We start from the raw sequence: 20,096 nt of genomic DNA on the forward strand, positions 1-20,096 counted from the left end.
TAAATTTCTTCACTGTTAGATATAGGGGGAAAAGCCTAATAACCAAGATAACAGGGGAGGATACACAGTATCTATTTCTGTATCTTATCCTAGATTCTATCCGAGACGGATGTAAATATCAGTAAATGAAATGATATTGCTTTCTGGTATCGAGATTGTTCTATATCCAAAGTTTTATCATTTTGCATAATGTACAGGTTTTTTTATTCAGCAGATCTTTCTTCTAAAGAGAATGTGATATGCCCAGTGACTTTGCATTATGCAGTTATACCACTGATTATATAGGCAGTGTTATTTCATGAGATATGAATGTCTTTGGGACTATAAACTGTTCAGACCTGGCTATCCCGTCCAATTGTGGAACTCAGCTGCCACAGAGTATTCCTGCTTGATTGGCACTCACCCGGCATTTGAGGGACCCAGGCTGCCATCCCTTAAAACAGGCAGAGCAGAGATTTGAACAAGGGTCTCCCATGTGAGTGCCCAAACCACTAGGCTATATACAGTAGTAGTTCTTATGCTCTCTCTGTGTGGCCCAATGAATATTGAATTGCTTATACACAGTGGAACAGCTTCAACAAGCCAGAATGAAATTTGAAAGGTTGTTCTCATTTTACTGAAATGCCCCCTTTTTAGTTTTTGCTAAAATGTTTTTGTAGTTTTAAAATATTTTTCCAGGTATTTTTGTCACTTTCATTTGGGGGGGGGGAATTTCTTTCCCTTAATCCCCCATCCCCACAGTTATTTCAGAGGCGGGAGGGAGACAATTTTCAAAAATGAGTGAGGAGGGAAAAAAGGGAGGAGAGAAGGTAAAAGAAAATAAGAAAAACCAAAAAATTAATAGTAAAACGTATTTTAAAATAACAAAAAAAGAAAATGCCACATTTTGCAATGTTTAAGTGACTGTTTTTTAACAAATTGTCAGTTAAAAATAAGTATTTTTGACAAAAAATAATTTGACACATTTTGACCAGCCCTACTGTAAACATAGGCCCAGATAATCGACTGGTCCAAATCAGCATAGCCCATTCCCTTCTGATTTGCAGCACTAGATGATCTGGCCCACATCATATTTCCTCCCACAAACCCCGGTATTCTGCTTTTTACATTTACCACCTATACCCAAGACCAAGACACTTGAAAAGCAAAGTTCACTGATCCATATTTAACAAGAAGTATCTTTGCCCTTCACTGATTCCAAGGGTTAGAACTTCAGTTCGTAACTTGAGTAATATTTAATTGAGTTAATTACATAGTCAGTGGAGTTTGACCTTACCGCTTGTGATATTGCACCCCATAATGCTTTATGGAAATATGCTTATGAATGTATATATGACATAACTGAAATATGTTTTATGCTACATATGCTGTGTAACATATCTCTGCAAAGGTTTTGATCCACTCAATATATTCATCCTATTTCTATGCATGTATCATTTTGCATCTATCATATAAGCCTGCAGCTGTTGGGGGATGTGGTTCAGACCTGGGGCTGTTTGCGCAGCAGGCAAGCGTGTCTGGCTCAAACCAAGCAGGGCACTGAAGTCATAAGCGGGCAGGGAAAACAGACTCAGAGGTAATCAAAGCAAATCAGGTGGCAGTCACAAGGGGTTTTTTGACAAGTTTCAGAGTAATAGCCGTGTTAGTCTGTATTCGCAAAAAGAAAAGGAGTACTTGTGGCACCTTAGAGACTAACCAATTTATTTGAGCATAAGCTTTCGTGAGCTACAGCTCACTTCATCCACCCATCACATGGCTAATGTAACAAAGTGAATTTGCCTAATCGCCTTAGGTGCCAGTTTGCTGGAACATGGCTGTGCGTTTGTTTGAGGCACGACATCATGCAGTTTTGTATCAGAAATACAGATTCTCTCCCTCTGAAAATCTCCAAAGTCTCATCTTCTCCTACTTGGAAGAAAAGGTAAGTGACCCTGTCAGGCCCTAGGCTGAGAATACTGTGGAGAAGACCTATAGAATACAGTAGGAGTGAAACCAATAGGATACTACAAACGTTACTCTAATTACCTGGAGAATCAGAGCCTTTACTCTGTGACTAGGATTGGGTATGTGTACAGGGGTGTAAAGAGGACTAAGATTTGGCTCTTCATCAGACTTTGTGCTCCGCTTGCAGAGACTTGTCTGTTCTCTCCTCAGAAAGGAAACCCCATTCGGCTGGCAGTGGATGTTGGCTGCGGGTCGGGACAAAGCACTCGCGTACTTGCAGCTCATTTTGAGAAGGTGGTTGGAACAGACATCAGTGAAGCTCAAATCGAGGCAGCCAAACAAGCTGCCTCCTTCCCAAATGTTTCTTACCAGTAAGTGTTCCATAAAAGGATGCTTTCCCTTTGGTGTATCCAGAGTGCTGACCTTTGCACAAAGCAAGCACTTCGTGAACAGGACAGATACAAGCCAGCATTTTCAAACGAGGTCAGTCATTTCTAGGTGCCTGATTTCAAACATATTTGGTCTGCTTTTCACAAAGTACCCAGAACTCACGACTCCATCTGAAAGTCAGCAGAAGCTGCAGGTGCTCGGCTTCTGAAAATCAGGCCGCTCCTCATTAAATGCTGAAATATGGATTTTGGAGCTTGGGCTGACATTCTTAGGCCAAACCACTCTTCAGTTCCAAGGGAACAAAAAAGTGAGGCTTTTCAATGTCAGATTTTCAACAACACCACATTTCCTCTCAGCAGTGTCCACACCTGACAAGTTTCATGCACGTCAGGCCCCAGTAGAGACGACTCCTTCTTCCCAATTTAAATATCTTCCCTGTTTCCCTTTATAGTGTGTGCCCTGCAGAGGAGCTGCCATTTGAGGATGGTTCCGTGGACTTCATTACTGCTTTTGCAGCTGCCCACTGGTTTGATGTGCCGAGGTTCATGAAGGAAGTGGATCGAGTTCTCAGGCCACATGGCTGTGTGGCCCTTAGCACCTACACTACAGACTTCAGTATGCACTATAAAGACTGCTCGGAAAGGCTTACAGAAATCTTCACTGAGGTGGGAGAAGAAAACAATCCTCTTCTGAAAAAAAAAGATACTCCATATGGCAGGAAGTGTATAGTATATTTTAAGGTTGCCAGACACTTTCCAGTATAAGACCCTGTTTTCAGCTGTTTATAATTTTGCCAGACCTTAAGCGTTTGGGCTGAAATTTTCCTTTCTGCCTGTCTGCCACAGCAAAAACAGTCAGCCATTTCCAAAAAACAGAAATAGAGACTAATAGGTGCCTTTGCCCATTTCAAAACAAATTCTTATACCCATTGTGTTGAGAAGTTCTAGCTCCTCAGCGCTCTGGAGCAGAGCTTGGAATTTGCGGAGCGGTTGTGCGAGGGATGTGCCTTCCAATTTTTTCCCCATGGGAAAACCACCCAAACGTGGCTGAGTTATAACTCTTTGAAAAATTTCAGCTTGAACATTGTCAGTAGAGGGTTTGGCAGCTAAATTTTCCAAAGATTCCATCTGCAATGAACATGCTCCAGCTCCTCACAGCTCTTGGTGCTCGCCCACACAGCAATTGAGTATGCTCCATCCTGAAGCTGTTTGGGCTGAGCTGGATGTTCCCTGCTGCAGGTCACTGTGGTGCTGGGCACCAGTTCTCACCGCAGGGACACTGTCTTCAGTGGTGCCCTGCTTATGCCCAGGCAGCATGAGCAGGAAGGAACCTGGCTCAATTCAGAGAGGACATGAGTTGTGGTGGTAGAGGGAGTAGATTAAGACAAGGAGCTTGAGGAGGACGGGGAGTCTAGGACTTGGAGCCAATGAGAACAGGATAATTGGGCATAAAGCAGGCTACAGGCTGGTGGCTAGAACTGGTTATCAAGGAGAGAAGGACAAGATGCCCAAGAGTGAGATGAGGGGGTACTGTGAGGTGGCATGAGGACCTTGGGGATGGAGGCTGAGATTTTTAATGTTTGTGAAACTCTCAAACACTATAGTGGTGAGTAACACAGACAATCCCACACAGAAATTAATAACTGTGCATGGCAGGGTTTGAATAGTATGCAGGAAATAAGGCATGAAGTCACACGTTGGACAATCAGGATAAAGCAAAATATTAAATAGCTACACATTATGTGTGCATTGTCCATCTTGTTCACTGAGTTAGGCAGGGGGCCTGTGGAAAAACTAGTATCCAGTCATGTAACTTAAAGACTGTATCATAGAGAAGGTGTACGGTGGAGGCAAATTAAGGTTACACAAACAACCTTAATTCTGGCATTTCTTAACTTTGAGTGCTTGACTTTGTATCCTGGATAATGTTCTTTTAATGTAGCCTTGGGGTTGTATGTAGGGTCTGAGCCAAAGTCCATGGAAGTATGCAAGAGTCATTTGACTCCACTGGGATTTGGATCTGGCCCTTATGGAACGCTGCCAGGTGATGTGGTACATTTGGGAAGGCTGGTTTGTGTGCAGGCAGCTTCCATCACATAAAACCCATTCCCAGACAAAAACTACCTTCACATTGAGGTATGGGTCAGAGAACATACGAATAACTTGGGATAAAATACATTAGTCGCTGTTGTAATTATCCCCTAATGAAGTATTACAAACCAGGACATTCAGAGTTATTGTTAGACTTACCTTCCCTAAGGTAAGGAGATGACTCAGGCCAGGTACCCAAAAAACATTAATTCTGTGCTCTATTAATACCATGTAATGCCCATAGAATTCTGACTAAGGCATTATAATGCTATGGTCTTTTTAGATTGAACTGATTGTAAAGACATATTAGCTTTCTGTCTTCTCCCACCTCCATAATGTCACTCAGTTAGGGGGCCATTTTGAGAAGGGTATCTATGAGAGTAAGGCTACAGTATGCCTTAACAAAGATGGCTGCTGTCTCCATGCACTTGGTCGTCATTGTATTCCTATCTGCCTCCTGATGGCACAGGTGGCTACCATCTTCCCTGAGGTGGCTTCATTCTCATTGCATGGGCAGTGATCATTTTGATAGAGGCCATCTTAGCTGAGGTCAGCCTTATGGCCTAAGCCCCATGTAAGAACAATGGAAGAGGTTATGTCCGCCATTTTGAAGTAGGGCAGTTTTTCATGGATATTCTCTGTAAAAGAACGTTACTATACCACACCAACAGAAAGAGATTCGGTCTAGTACAAACAATAATGGGTGGGTGGTCGGGGGGAGGGAAATGACCATTAAACCCAAAATACAATTGTTCAGATGTAGCCCATTCACATAACTTCTGCGAGTATTATGTGTGGGGAAGTCTGAAGGGTCTGTATTATTCCATTATTCTCCTGTGTAGCTCTAACTGGCCCTCACGCCAGGCAGCCCTGAATCAGGGAGTGCAGTTCAGATGAAGTGGAGGATCAAGGCCTTACATAACATATTTGCTGTTTCTGTTCTGGCTTTACAGACCAAGGACCTGCTTCTTGAATATGCAGATGAAAAAATAAAACTTGTCTTTGCAGGGTATAAAGAGGTGTTTGAGTCTGTGCCTTTTCAGGACAAGCGGAGGTGAGACGACAAGGACAAAACTGAATTTTATGTAATCTCTTGCATTGTGGGCTGTGTGAACCTTGGAATACTGGGCACTTGGGCGGTATTCATTGGTCTTCACTTTGAGACTGCAGGTTGCAGAAGATTCGTAGAGTTTAAGACTAGACGATAGCACTGAGATCATTTGGTCCAATGTCCCTCAAACAGATCTACAGTGTCTGGTCTGTCTGGTTCATCTGTGTGGCCTCCTCATCAAATGAGAGAGGTTTCCCCATAAACAAATGTCCAAAAAGGGGAAGGGATAACAGATCATGCCCCACATCTTAATAATCTGCATGAACCAGATCCTCAGTTTGTATAAATCAGTGTAGCTCCATTACCCTCCAGGCTTACTTCTCCAATGCTCTGGTTTCTTTCCACTCTTGCAGAGTAACCCAGATCTTAGACAAAATTCCCATGTCTGTTTCTGGGGTGATCGGGTTATTCCAGTCCTTCTCCATGTATCAAGCCTTTCTGAGGAGCGACCCTGAAGCAGCAAAATCCCTCCTCCAAAAAACTGAACAAAGGTAAAAACAATTTAAGAAAATGAGCAGAATATGGGCAGCTCTCTTGTATGACATAGGTGAAGAGTGAGGTTGCAACAATTCCTCCAACGTTGGGGGAAGGGGAGGCAGTCATTGCACTGGTGCAGCCCTGTTTGCTCTGGGTCACTATTGTGAGTGTGGCTTTTTATGGGCCAGATCCTCAGCTGGCTGAAATCAGCAAAGCCCCATTAGCTTCAATAGTGCTATGCCAACTTAAACCAGCTGGGGATATGACCCAATATTTCTGCCAGAATCCCCTATGTGCATTGCTGTCACTGGTGAAGTCTAGCTTGATACTTGATAAAATAGGCAGCTTAGCTAATTTCCTCCTTCTGGTACTTGATACTGAGTATTTCCTTCTGGGACATCCTGAAGTTTAATTAGCAAAGGAATAAACTATTAAGAGCTTGAGCTTCTAGTTCCATCTTATATCCAATAAACCACAATCTCTTGGGCTATATGGTGCCTTCAGTCTCTTTCTACAAACCCAGTAACACCAAAAGTTTCACAAATGGGCAGCCTACCCTACGGTCCTCAGTAATTACGGTTAGTGACTGGCACAGGTAATGTGCTAAAACTGCTTTAGACATAGTAAACTTCTCTTGAAGTACCTTTTGTGTATCCTTTTACGATAAGAGTAGAACGTTTTTTGGTGGGACAGGTATGTCTTAGGCTGTGGTGCTAAGAACTGGCTGTCACCTCTGCCTCTGGTAGAACAGGAGTCAATGTATACAGTGAGAAAGTAAGTGACCTTTCCTCCATTTCTTGTTTCAGGTTCCTGGACACCATGGGAGTTTGCTCTAATGAAACCCAGGTAGAGATTGGGACAAGGAGTGTTTCTGTTCTAGGCTGCAAGGGGCCATGAATGGAAAATCCAGCGATGATCCTATAGCCAGAAGAAAAATCTCGATTTTTTGGTATCTACTTGTAACTGATGTTATCACCGTTCAATAAAGTCCATGGCAAAACTCCCATCCTCTTCAATGGGAGAGAAAGGAAGCACGATATCAAATAGTACCAATATTAGAAGGGCTTTCACGGGGTGGTTGCTTCCTATTTAAAGAGGAAAAGCACGGTGTTCTGTCCAGCGTCCCTTCAACAGGCATTGGAAGCAATCAAGGACCCTTTGCCACATAGAAGGCTGCAGAGATTGACTCATATCTGGAATATGCAATAAACATCATGTCCCCTAACAGCTGAGAGATTTTTGGAGGGCTTTATTGTCCTACTGAGTAAAAATAGCTTGCAGCAAGATCAAGTGCTATATGTAATTCCCTGTCAATGGGGTAAGCAAATAGGAACAGCAATAATGTTGTAGAGTTCTCGGAATAATACGTTACAGGCATCTTTCAACCAAAGCCCTCCAAGAGTTGTTCCAGGTCGATCAGTATTACTGTCTGCGCTCCACATGAAGTGAAGAAGAGACCAGCCCCAAACATGCCAATTACAGAACTTCTTATTACAGGCCAGAGTTTCAGAAGAACTTGCCTTCCATTTAGGCACCAAAATAACTGACGGGATTTTCTAGAAATCTCAGCACCTTGGGTGCCTAGCTCCGTGTGAAAATCTGGCCATGAATGAGCGTTCTTGAAAATCTGACTCCATTTGTGGGTGCTGAGCACTTGAAAATCCAGCCCTAAGTGTCTAAGATAGCAATTGTAAGTCACTCCCATTAATTCTGTGGTTAAAGAGTAGCAGCCGTGTTAGTGGGAGGTGACTCCCAGCTTGAGGAGACATACCCACGCTAGCTCTGACTGAGCTAGCCCACTGAAAATAGTGCAGCCGTGGCAGCACAAGCAGCGGGAGGAGCTAGCTGCCCTTAGTACATCCCTAGGGTCTCAGGTGGGATCTTAGGGCAGCTAGTCCCTCCCACTCCTCATGCCGCTGCTGTCACTTTATTATTAGTGCACTACCTCGATCAGAGCTAGAGGGGGTATGTCTCCAAGCTGGGCATTAGCCCTCCAGCTCAGATTTAGACATTACCTAAGGATGGAACTCACCCCCTTACAGTGAAGATCATCCTTAAAGCTGGTGGTTATTAGTATGATTAATTATTTGTATTATCATAGTGCCTGGGAGTCCTGCTCATAGACCAGAATTTCATCGTGCCAGGTTCTGTACAAATGCAGAACAACAGTCACGACATTCTCAGGCAGTTTATTATGATTGTATTTAATATTCCGGTAGCATCTTGTTGTGCCAGGCATTGAACACACGCATACGAAGGCCTGGTCCTGCCCCAAACACCTGACAGTCTAGGGCTCTGATCCTGCAAAGACTTACCGACATAATTAACTTCACTAACATGACTTCAGTGGGATTATTTAGGTGCTTAAAATTAAGCAGATGTGATTTGAAAACAAAAAAGCTAAAGGAAGTGTCACCTGCCCTCCAGCCAGCAATCACTGGCAGATTTGGCAGGGGTAGATCCTAAGGAGGGGTGTGAAGGAGAAGAAGAGGCTGACGGCCTGTTAGGTTTTTAACCACTCATTTGTTAGCTGTTTGTCACTAATGCAGCCTTTTAATTGCCAGAGTTCCAGCAGGTCCTGGTTATGCCCAGACCAGGAATTCAAGAGCAGCCTTTTGTCAATATTTCTTTTCACTTCCACTCTTGGCTTAAACCAGAAAGCGCAGAGATGTGGGGCAGGGGAGGGGGTGTGTTAAAGTCAACCAGACTTTTTCTACCCCTAAAAGTTCAGTATGAGTTCTGGGCCAAGATTTTCCCATTTTGTTTGAAGTGGTTTGCCTGACCCAAAAAATGACCAACCAAACTCCAGTATTTGCTGCAACAATGTAAAGTGATCTCACTAAAGTAAGGTTTCAGAGTAGCAGCCATGTTAGTCTGTATTCGCAAAAAGAAAAGGAGTACTAGTGGCACCTTAGAGACTAAGCTTTCGTGAGCTACAGCTCACTTCATCCGATGCACTGAAGTAAGCTTGTGGAAAATCGAAATTCCCTTAAAATAGCTGCAATTTGAGTACACTGATTAGAACGTGTGGAGGTGGCATAGATAATTTATGTTCCGAAATCTTTCCCATAGTCAGGAAAATCTCCCTTTCATTTCAGTGACTTTCTTTTTTGTATGTAGTAAAATACATCCAGATTTCAAAGGTAACATATCAGCTCCCAGAAAGTACCATGCTTCCCTAGATACGTTTAATCTCCCAAAGAGCAGAATAAAATAATGCCCCATCCATCATTCCTGGGCGTTCGTCTTATTGGAGATAACAGAACTTCACAGAAATCCCAGAGGCTGGCACCACACGCACAGCAATTGACATGAAGCAGAGGCATATTACCAGGTGCTCCAAAAGAAACAAGAACTTTTCCGTAGAGAAAGTGTGGTAACTGGTTGGAAAAGCTTTTCAGTTTCACATCTCTAGGGGACTGTTACACCCAAGAGTGAGGAAAGGAATAACAATTAAAGCCTACAAGTACCTCACAGTATCCTTTTGCATTCATCAAACTTAATTCTATGTAAGGTTCCAAATGCAAATCTCATTGTAAAACTCAGAAGTAGTCAAAATCATACTATAAAATATATTTACTGTAAAATTCTCGGCAGAGTTAAACTTTGTCTCGGCAGTGTTAAACTTTAAACTATCGAGAAACACATCTCGATAAAGAGATGTCTCGGTCTAACTGACACAGGGTTTCCAAGAAAGAGAAGAAACATCATAAATGAGAGTTCTACTGGCCAGTTCTTAAAATGCATTTGATTGGTTATATTTATTCAGCTGAAAACCAGCAGCCAATGGAATCTTCTGTTCTCAAGTTTCTAAAACAATGGATTGCGCTCAGCTGACCTGGGCGTTAACAAATCAAAGCTTCTGGGTTCACAGGTTGGCTTCCCCCAGGCTGCAGAAAGATTACCGCTAATTCGTCAACTACGGCAGGAGTTCTTTCTTCTTGGGCAGGGAATCCATCTGTTTCAGTGACATTCAGATACAAGGTACGTTTCCTTTGATTGCTTCACAGTTTCTTTTGGTGTTTCTCATATGCTAACTTGTGCCTGGCAGGGCTTGTCAGGTTGAGAAGTTTTTATCTCTGTGAAAGAAATGCACAATTAGGGGTTGCAAAACAATTGACTGAAAATGTTTTTGTCCAGTGGGCAAATGATGGTGGCTCAGCCCTAACTTTTACCTCCTATAAATTGTTATAATTCTATGTCCTTTACTCTGCTTCCTGAGCTGTTTTTCTTTCCGTGTCCCTGTGGTTTTGACAATAAAAGCATGAAGAACTGAAATAAATTGAAATCTTTTAGAGACAGAATGGTACTATCTATTCTACAATATTCAGGGTACTGATACCAGTCCCATCGTAGCTGAGCCTAGAGATCTTAAACTCTCATCTTCCTTGATGTATTCATCTGCGCCCTGTCCCCATGACAGATTCAGATACGGGAAGCTGGAGTTTCAGACTTTGTAAAGGGCTGTAACTGACAAGTTTTCCAACAACCTCTACTACACACAATCCTTTGTGGACATGGTTTATAATGATATCAACCCCTTTTTCTCTCTGCAAGGCTGAATGCCATAGCACACCAGTGGGTTGCAGAATTAGCTAAGTTTAACTTCAAAGTCAAATATTGTCCAGAGAAATCTGATGTGGAGACAAATAACCTACCCAGAAGTCCCCTTATGCAAAAATGTGACAGAATGCACTGAAGAGACAGGCAAAGATGTTTAGATTAATGCTGTCTTATAATGTATGGATGTACACAGAGATGGCAAGGTACTTTGGTTGACAGCTATTGCTAGCAGCCTTTTGGCAGTAGCAGACTTAAACCCGTCACAATGCCTCTTCCACAAGAAGACATTTTTGGCAGCCCAGAAGGAAAATCTGGCTATTGCTAAATTTCTTCACTGTTAGATATAGGGGGAAAAGCCTAATAACCAAGATAACAGGGGAGGATACACAGTATCTATTTCTGTATCTTATCCTAGTTTCTATCTGAGACGGATGTAAATATCAGTAAATGAAATGATATTGCTTTCTGGTATCGAGATTGGATATAGAACAAAGTTTTATCATTTTGCATAATGTACAGGTTTTTTTATTCAGCAGATCTTTTTTCTAAAGAGAATGTGATATGCCCAGTGACTTTGCATTATGCAGTTATACCACTGATTATATAGGCAGTGTTATTTCATGAGATATGAATGTCTTTGGGACTATAAACTGTTCAGACCTGGCTATCCCGTCCAATTGTGGAACTCAGCTGCCACAGAGTATTCCTGCTTGATTGGCACTCACCCGGCATTTGAGGGACCCAGGCTGCCATCCCTTAAAACAGGCAGAGCAGAGATTTGAACAAGGGTCTCCCATGTGAGTGCCCAAACCACTAGGCTATATACAGTAGTAGTTCTTATGCTCTCTCTGTGTGGCCCAATGAATATTGAATTGCTTATACACAGTGGAACAGCTTCAACAAGCCAGAATGAAATTTGAAAGGTTGTTCTCATTTTACTGAAATGCCCCCTTTTTAGTTTTTGCTAAAATGTTTTTGTAATTTTAAAATATTTTTCCAGGTATTTTTGTCACTTTCATTTTTTTGGGGGGGGGGGGGGCGGGGGGATTTCTTTCCCTTATTCCCCCATCCCCACAGTTATTTCAGAGGCGGGAGGGAGACAATTTTCAAAAATGAGTGAGGAGGGGAAAAAGGGAGGAGAGAAGGTAAAAGAAAATAAGAAAAAACAAAAAATTAATAGTAAAACGTATTTTAAAATAACAAAAAAAGAAAATGCCACATTTTGCAATGTTTAAGTGACTGTTTTTTGACAAATTGTCAGTTAAAAATAGGTATTTTTGACAAAAAATAATTTGACATATTTTGACCAGCCCTGCTGTAAACATAGGCCCAGATAATCGACTGGTCCAAATCAGCATAGCCCATTCCCTTCTGATTTGTAGCACTAGATGATCTGGCCCACATCGTATTTCCTCCCACAAACCCCTGTATTCTGCATTTTACATTTACCACCTATACCCAAGACAAAGACACTTGAAAAGCAAGTTCACTGATCCATATTTAACAAGAAGTATCTTTGCCCTTCACTGATTCCAAGGGTTAGAACTTCAGTACGTAACTTGAGTAATATTTAATTGAGTTAATTACATAGTCAGTGGAGTTTGATCTTACGGCTTGTGATGTTGCACCCCATAATGCTTTATCTAAATATGCTTATGAGTGTATATATGACATAACTGAAATATGTTTTATGTTACATGTGCGTGTAACATATCTCTGCAAAGGTTTTGATCCACTCAGTATATTCATCCTATTGCTATGCATGTATCATTTTTGTATTCGAAGTTATGAATATTGGCTGCGTACTTGTTTAATTTTAAGTAGCCTTAGTAAAGCATTTGGTCAGCTTCTTTAGAAAGGAATTTGCAAGTTAAGTGCGCAGTCAAGAAACACTTAAGCTAACAATGAACTTGGAGACGTCAATCCACATCTGAGTTTTCTCAGGAATGTGGCCTGGATGGTAAGGAACTCAGTCATGCATGGACATGTGACTTGCCCATGTGATTTCAAAATGCCATCTTGGAGCTGGATTTGGCATGGGAGAGAGGAGGGGGTCTCCACCCACAAGAGATAGTCTAGTTAAGCCCCTGGGAGGCCCCTCTATTTGGTCTTCAGCTGGCTCAAGAGATAGCCTCTCCACCCCCACAGGATACCTGAAAGAAACTGGAACAAAGGACAGTAACCATGGGGGTGTGAGTGGTTGCTGGACCCAGACTAGAAGGAGGCTGGTCTGCAAAAGAAGCTTACTGGAACATATCTGAGGGTGAGATTTCATCTGTAATCATTGTCTTACTGTATTAGGTTTAGACTTGCGTGTTTTGTTTTATTTTATTTTGTTTGGTAATTTACTTTGTTCTCTGTTATTACTTGGAACCACTTAAATCCTACTTTTGGTATTTTATAAAATCACTTTTTACTAATTAATTAACCCAGAGTATGTATTAATACCTGGGGGTGGGGGACAGCTATGCATATCTCTCTATCAGTGTTATAGAGGGTGAAGAATTTGAGTTTATCCTGTATAAGCTTTATAGAGAGTAAAACAGATTTATTTTGGGTTAGGACACTATTGGGAGCTGGGCATTTGAGTGTTAGAGACAGGAACACTTCTTAAGCTGTTTTCAGTTAAGCCTGCAGCAGTTGGGGGATGTCTTTCAGACCTGGGGCTGTTTGCGCAGCAGGCAAGCGTGTCTGGCTCAAACCAAGCAGGGCACTGAAGTCATAAGCTGGCAGGGAAAACAGTCTCAGAGGTAATCAAAGCACATCAGGTGGCAGTCACCAGGGGGTTTTTGTGATCCAACCCATCACATGGCTAATGTAACAAAGTGAATTTGCCTAATCGCCTTAGGTGCCAGTTTGCTGGAACATGGCTGTGCATTTGTTTGAGGCACAACATCATGCAGTTTCCTCTCAAAAATACAGATTCTCTCCCTCTGAAAATCTCCAAAGTCTCATCTTCTCCTACTTGGAAGAAAAGGTAAGTGACCCTGTCAGGCCCTAGGCTGAGAATACTGTGGAGAAGACCTATAGAATACAGTAGGAGTGAAACCAATAGGATATTACAGAAATTACTCTAATTACCTGGAGAATCAGAGTCTTTACTCTGTGACTAGGACTGGGTACATATATAGGGGCATAAAGAACACTAAGATTTGGACCTTCATAAGAATTTGTGCTCCGCTTGCAGAGACGTGTCTGTTCTCTCCTCAGAAAGTAAACCCCATTCGGCTGGCAGTGGATGTTGCCTGCGGGTCGGGACAAAGCACTCGCGTACTTGCAGCTCATTTTGAGAAGGTGGTTGGAACAGACATCAGTGAAGCTCAAATCGAGGCAGCCAAACAAGCTGCCTCCTTCCCAAATGTTTCTTACCAGTAAGTGTTCCATAAAAGGATGCTTTCCCTTTGGGTGTATCCAGAGTGCTGACCTTTGCACAAAGCAAGCACTTCGTGAACAGGACAGATACAGGCCAGCATTTTCAAACAAGGTCAGTCATTTCTAGGTGCCTGATTTCAAACATATTTGGTCTGCTTTTCACAAAGTACCCAGAACTCACGACTCCATCTGAAAGTCAGCAGGAGCTGCAGGTCCTCGGCTTCTGAAAATCAGGCCGCTCCTAATTAAATGCCGAAATATGGATTTTGGAGCTCCGATTTTGAAAACTTGGGTTGACATTCTTGGGCCAAACCGCTCTTCAGTTCCAAGGGAACAAAAAAGTGAGGCTTTTCAGTGTCAGATTTTCAACAACACCACATTTCCTCTCAGCAGCGTCCACACCTGACAAGTTTCATGCACATCAGGCCCCAGTAGAGACGACTCCTTCTTCCCAATTTAAATATCTTCCCTGTTTCCCTTTATAGTGTGTGCCCTGCAGAGGAGCTGCCATTTGAGGATGGTTCCGTGGACCTTATTACTGCTTTTGCAGCTGTCCACTGGTTTGATGTGCCGAGGTTCATGAAGGAAGTGGATCGAGTTCTCAGGCCACATGGCTGTGTCGCCCTTAGCACCTACACTACAGACTTCAGTATGCACTATAAAGACTGCTCGGAAAGGCTTACAGAAATCTTCACTGAGGTGGGAGAAGAAAACAATCCTCTTCTGAAAAAAAAGACACTCCATATGGCAGGAAGTGTATAGTATATTTTAAGGTTGCCAGACACTTTCCAGTATAAGACCCTGTTTTCAGCTGTTTACAATTTTGCCAGACCTTAAGCGTTTGGGCTGAAATTTTCCTTTCTGCCTGTCTGCCACAGCAAAAACAGTCAGCCATTTCCAAAAAACAGAAATAGAGACTAATAGGTGCCTTTGCCCATTTCAAAACAAATTCTTATACCCATTGTGTTGAGAAGTTCTAGCTCCTCAGCGCTCTGGAGCAGAGCTTGGAATTTGCAGAGCGGTTGTGCGAGGGATGTGCCTTCCGATTTTTTTTCCCCATGGGAAAACCACCCAAACGTGGCTGAGTTATAACTCTTTGAAAAATTTCAGCTTGAACATTGTCAGTAGAGGGTTTGGCAGCTAAATTTTCCAAAGATTCCACCTGCAATGAACATGCTCCAGCTCCTCACAGCTCCTGGTGCTCGCCCACAGACTGTGAATGCACCATCCCCACACAGCAATTGAGTATGCTCCATCCTGAAGCTGTTCGGGCTGAGCTGGATGTTCCCTGCTGCAGGTCACTGTGGTGCTGGGCACCAGTTCTCACCGCAGGGACACTGTCTTCAGTGGTGCCCTGCTTATGCCCAGGCAGCATGAGCAGGAAGCAACCTGGCTCAATTCAGAGAGGACATGAGTCATGGTTGTGGAGGTAGAGGAAGTAGATTGGGACAAGGAGCTTGGGGAGGGCTGGGAGTCTGGGACTGAGATCTAGTGAGAAAAGGGTAATGGGGCATACAGCAGCCTACACGGTAGCAGCTAGCACTGGTTGGGCAAGGGGAGTGGGACAAGGTGCCTGAGAGTGAGATGGGGGAGCAGGTGCGAGAAGTCTGAGGTGGAATGAGGAGATTTGGGGTGGAGGCTGGGATGTTTAATGTTTGTGAAGCACTCAAACATTATAGTGTTTTCTAACTGTGCATGGCAGGGTTTGAATAGTATGCAGGAAATAAGGCATGAGGCCACACGTTGGACAATCAGGATAAAGCAAAATATTAAATAGCTACTCATTATGTGAGCATTGTCCAACTTGTTCACTGAGTTTGTCAGAGGGCCTGTGGAAAAACTAGTATCCAGTCATGTAACTTAAAGACTATATCATAGAGAAGGTGTACGATGGAGACAAATTAAGGTTACACAAACAACCTTAATTCTGGCATTTCTTAACTTTGAGTGCTTGACTTTGTATCTTGGATAATGTTCTTTTAATGTAGCCTTGGGGTTGTATGTAGGGCCTGAGCCAAAGTCCATGGAAGTATGCAAGAGTCATTTGACTCCACTGGGATTTGGATCTGTCCCTTATGGAACGCTGCCAGGTGATGTGGTACATTTGGGAAGGCTGGCTTGTGTTCAGGCAGCTTCCATCACATAAAACCCATTCCCAGACAAAAACTACCTTCACATTGAGGTATGGCTCAGAGTACATATGAATAACTTGGGATAAAATACATTAGTCGCTGTTGTAATTATCACCCAATAAAGTATTACAAACCAGGACATTCAGAGTTATTGTTAGACTTACCTTCCTTAAGGTAAGGAAATGACTCAGGTAAGGTACCCAAAAAACATTAATTCTGTCCTCTATTGATACCATGTAATACCCAAAGAATTCTGACTAAGGCATTATAATGCTATGGTCTCTTTAGATTAAACTGATTGTAAAGACATGTTAGCTTTCTGTTTTCCCCTACCTCCATAGTGTCACTCAGTTAGGCCATTTTGAGAAGGGTATCTTTCTCCCATTGCTCTCAATGAGAGCAAGGCTGCATGAAGCCTGAACAAAAATGGCTGCTCTCTCCATTCACTTGGTCGTCACAATATTCCTGTCTGCCTCCTGATGGCACAGGTGGCCACCATCTTCCCTGAGGTGGCTTCATTCTCTTTGGGTGGATAGTGATCATTTTGATAGATGGCGTCTTAACTGAGGTCAGCCTTATTGCCTAAGTCCCAGTAAGAACAATGGAAGAGGTTTTATCTGCCATTTTGAAGTAGGGCGGTTTTTCGTGGATATTCTCTGTAAAAGAACATTACTATACCACGCCAGCAGAAAGAGATTCTGTCTAGTACAAACTGCGGAGAGAAAGGAAGAAGGAGGCACGCGTCAGGACCCTAATTGGGCACTGAGTGATCGCAGCTTCCCACCACCCAGCAAGATGTAATGAGGTAGAGTAGTGTCCGTATAAGAAAAATTAAAACTACTGATTATTCCTCAAAAAAGGTTTGTAATGACTTTTGACTATAAAGGCAACACAGACAAAATAAGAAAAGCAGGAATAAAGACCAACACTGAATAAGGATTAATATAAATGGCAAGTTATACTGAAGACCAGCACAAGTACATGTAAAGTGATTATTTATCAGCTACTTACTACTATTCTTAACACTATAATGTCGATACAAACGTGAGATCAATTTAGCTCGAGCAACCAGACTTCTTTACTCCATAAACTTACCCTGCATTTGTCCAAAAATATGTTACCCTTCAGTTGGCTGTTTTCTACAGTGGCCAGGTACAGACAGTCAAGAGGTGCACATCCCTTTGGTTCAGGGAGCGTGGGTCAGGTTTCCCTTATGACCGAAGCACACACACAGCCCCATGCTTTAGTACTTTTTATCTGATTTGTTGGCCGTGTTTTAAAACAGACCAACCAATTAGGGTAGGCCAAATTTTCAGTGTGGTTAGCATTGTCGCTTTGACTGTATAATTTATGCTTACTTATCTCCTTGTAGCCAATTGTTTTATAGATTATTTTACCACATAGAAGTCAGCATAGATTGTTATCTAGTGGCAGCGCGTTTTGACCACAAATCTTAGCTTCCTTTTGCAAAGCTTGCTTTTTAGAGCTTCCAGAATGAGGCCTAACACTGACAATACTTTTGTTTAGTTCAAGCTTGACAATACAGTTGTTCAAATTATTCACACAAACAATAATGGGAGGGTGGTCGGAGGGGTGGGTGGGGGGGAAATAGGGAATGACCATTAAGCCCAAAATAAAATTGTTCAGATGTAGTCCATTCACAAAACTTCTGTGAGTTTTAAGTATCAGGGAAGTCTGAAGGGTCTGTATTATTCCATTATTCTCCTGTGTAGCTCTAACTGGCCCTCAAGCCGGGCAGCCCTGAATCAGAGAGTGCAGCTCAGATGAAGTGGAGGATCAAGGCCGTACATAACATTTTTGCTGTTTCTGTTCTGACTTTAGAGACCAAGGACCTGCTTTTTGCATATGCAGATGAAAAAGTAAAACTTGTGTTTGCAGAGTATAAAGAGGTGTTTGAGTCTGTGCCTTTTCAGGACAAGCAGAGGTGAGACGACAAGGACAAAACTGAATTTTATGTAATCTCTTGCATTGTGGGCTGTGTGAGCCGTGGAATACTGGGCACTTGGGCGGCATTCATTGGTCTTCACTTTGAGACTGCAGGTTGCAGAAGATTCATAGAGTTTAAGGCTAGATGGTAGCACTGAGATCATTTGGTCCAATGTCCTTCAAACAGATCTACAGTGTCTGGTCTGTCTGGTTCATCTGTGTGGCCTCCTCATCAAATGAGAGAGGTTTCCCCATAAACAAATGTCCAAAAAGGGGAAGGGATAACAGATCATGCCCCACATCTTAATAATCTATGTGAGCCAGATCCTCATTTGTATAAATCAGCATAGCTCCATTACCCTCCAGGCTTACTTCTCCAATGCTCTGGTTTCTTCCCACTCTTGCAGAGTTACCCAGATCTTAGACAAAATTCCCATGTCTGTTGCGGGAGTAACTGGGTTCTTCCAGTCCCTCTCCATGTATCAAGCCTTTCTGAGGAGCGACCCTGAAGCAGCAAAATCCCTGCTCCAAAAAACTGAACAAAGGTAAAAACAATTTAAGAAAATGAGCAGAATATGGGTAGCTCTCTTGTATGACATAGGTGAAGAGTGAGGTTGCAACAATTCCTCCAATGCTGGGGGGACGGGGAGGCAGTCATTGCACTGGTGCAGCCCTGTTTGCTCTGGGTCACTATTGTGAGTGTGGCTTTTTATGGGCCAGATCCTCAGCTGGCTTAAATCAGCAAAGCCCCATTAGCTTCAATAGAGCTATGCCAACTTAAACCAGCTGGGGATGTGGCCCAGTATTTCTGCCAGAATCCCCTATGTGCATTGCTGTCACTGGTGAAGTCTAGCTTGATACTTCATAAAATAGGCAGCTTAGCTAATTTCCTCCTTCTGGTACTTGATACTGAGTATTTCCTTCTGGGACATCCTGAAGTTTAATTAGCAAAGGAATAAAATATTAAGAGCTTGAGCTTCTAGTTCCATCTTATACCCAATAAACCACAATCTCTTGGGCTATATGGTGCCTTCAGTCTCTTTCTACAAACCCAGTAACACCAAAAGTTTCACAAATGGGCAGCCTACCATACGGTCCTCAGTAATTACGGTTAGTGACTGGCACAGGTAATGTGCTAAAACTGCTTTAGACATAGTAAACTTCTCCTGAAGTACCTTTTGTGTATCCTTTTACGATAAGAGTAGAATGTTTTTTGGTGGGACAGGTATGTCTTAGGGCTTGTCACCCCCCAAGTGACATAAGTTACATTGACTTAAAGCGGTGTCCACACCACGCTGCTAGCAGGAGACGATCTCCCACTGATACAGCTTCCACCTCTCATTGAGGTGGAGTGATTATGTGGACTGGAGAGCGCTCTCCCGTTGGCATAGCATGTCTTCACCAGGCGCATTACATTGGCGCAGCTGATCAATGCAGCTGCGCCGATGTAGCGCAGTAGTGAAGACAAGCTCTTAGGCTGCGGTGCTAAGAACTGGCCTGGCTGTCACCTCTGCCTCTGGTAGGACAGGAGTCTGTCTATGCACTGAGAAAGTAAGTGACCCTTCCTCCATTTCTTGTTTCAGGTTCCTGGACACAATGGGAGTTTGCTCTAATGAAACCCAGGTAGAGATTAGGATAAGGAGTGTTTGTGTTCTAGGCTGCAAGGGGCGACGAATGGAAAATCCAGCAATGACCCAATAGCCAGAAGAAAAATCCCGATTTTGGTATCTACTTATAACCAGATCGATAAAGACAAGGTAACACACCATGGAAGGGATCATTTGAACTACTCATACACATTGCTGGGTTCCAGGTTAATCATTTCGGCTCCAGAGAGAGACCTCGGCATCAGTGGAGGGGAGCAACCAAAATATTAAGATGCATGAGGAGTGGGGTTGAAAGTAATACAGCCTCCCTATGAACTCTGTGCTCAATCCTGGGCATTCTGCTTCAGAAAGGATATAGCAGACAAAAGTGTTCAAAAATGGGTGATGAAATTATTAAACGCCTGCAGAAACTTTGAAGGAAGAGATCTGATACTGGCCACTACTGGAAGCAGGCTACTAGAAA

The 20,096-nt window shown here is 42.9% G+C and overlaps 2 protein-coding genes across 2 annotated transcripts; both read left to right on the forward strand.

The window, feature by feature from the left end:
- The first annotated feature begins 1,810 nt into the window (after window positions 1–1,810).
- Window positions 1,811–6,909, forward strand: LOC144272473 (putative methyltransferase DDB_G0268948). Its single transcript, XM_077830549.1, has 6 exons — window positions 1,811–1,921; window positions 2,134–2,315; window positions 2,786–2,999; window positions 5,378–5,478; window positions 5,889–6,026; window positions 6,819–6,909. Exons 1-6 carry the CDS (start codon window positions 1,811–1,813, stop codon window positions 6,907–6,909), a joined length of 837 nt encoding a protein of 278 aa, XP_077686675.1.
- A 6,532-nt stretch (window positions 6,910–13,441) lies between these two features.
- LOC144272497 (putative methyltransferase DDB_G0268948) lies at window positions 13,442–19,727 on the forward strand. The gene is made up of 6 exons (XM_077830587.1): window positions 13,442–13,552; window positions 13,786–13,946; window positions 14,433–14,646; window positions 17,924–18,024; window positions 18,434–18,571; window positions 19,610–19,727. The coding sequence occupies exons 1-6, from the start codon at window positions 13,442–13,444 to the stop codon at window positions 19,725–19,727; spliced, it is 843 nt and encodes a 280-aa protein (XP_077686713.1).
- The last annotated feature ends 369 nt before the right edge of the window (window positions 19,728–20,096 follow it).

This window comes from Eretmochelys imbricata, chromosome 11, assembly GCF_965152235.1.
Source record: "Eretmochelys imbricata isolate rEreImb1 chromosome 11, rEreImb1.hap1, whole genome shotgun sequence".
Taxonomy (NCBI): Eukaryota; Metazoa; Chordata; order Testudines; family Cheloniidae; genus Eretmochelys; species Eretmochelys imbricata.

Coding starts and splice junctions, on each gene's coding strand:
- LOC144272473 (XM_077830549.1), top strand. CDS start 1,811: ATGGCTGTGCGTTTGTTTGAGGCACGACATCATGCAGTTTTGTATCAG. Junction 2,316..2,785: donor TTCCCAAATGTTTCTTACCA/GTAAGTGTTCCA, acceptor TTCCCTTTATAG/TGTGTGCCCTGCAGAGGAGC. Junction 6,027..6,818: donor CTCCAAAAAACTGAACAAAG/GTAAAAACAATT, acceptor TTCTTGTTTCAG/GTTCCTGGACACCATGGGAG.
- LOC144272497 (XM_077830587.1), top strand. CDS start 13,442: ATGGCTGTGCATTTGTTTGAGGCACAACATCATGCAGTTTCCTCTCAA. Junction 14,647..17,923: donor TTACAGAAATCTTCACTGAG/GTGGGAGAAGAA, acceptor CTGACTTTAGAG/ACCAAGGACCTGCTTTTTGC. Junction 18,025..18,433: donor CCTTTTCAGGACAAGCAGAG/GTGAGACGACAA, acceptor CCACTCTTGCAG/AGTTACCCAGATCTTAGACA.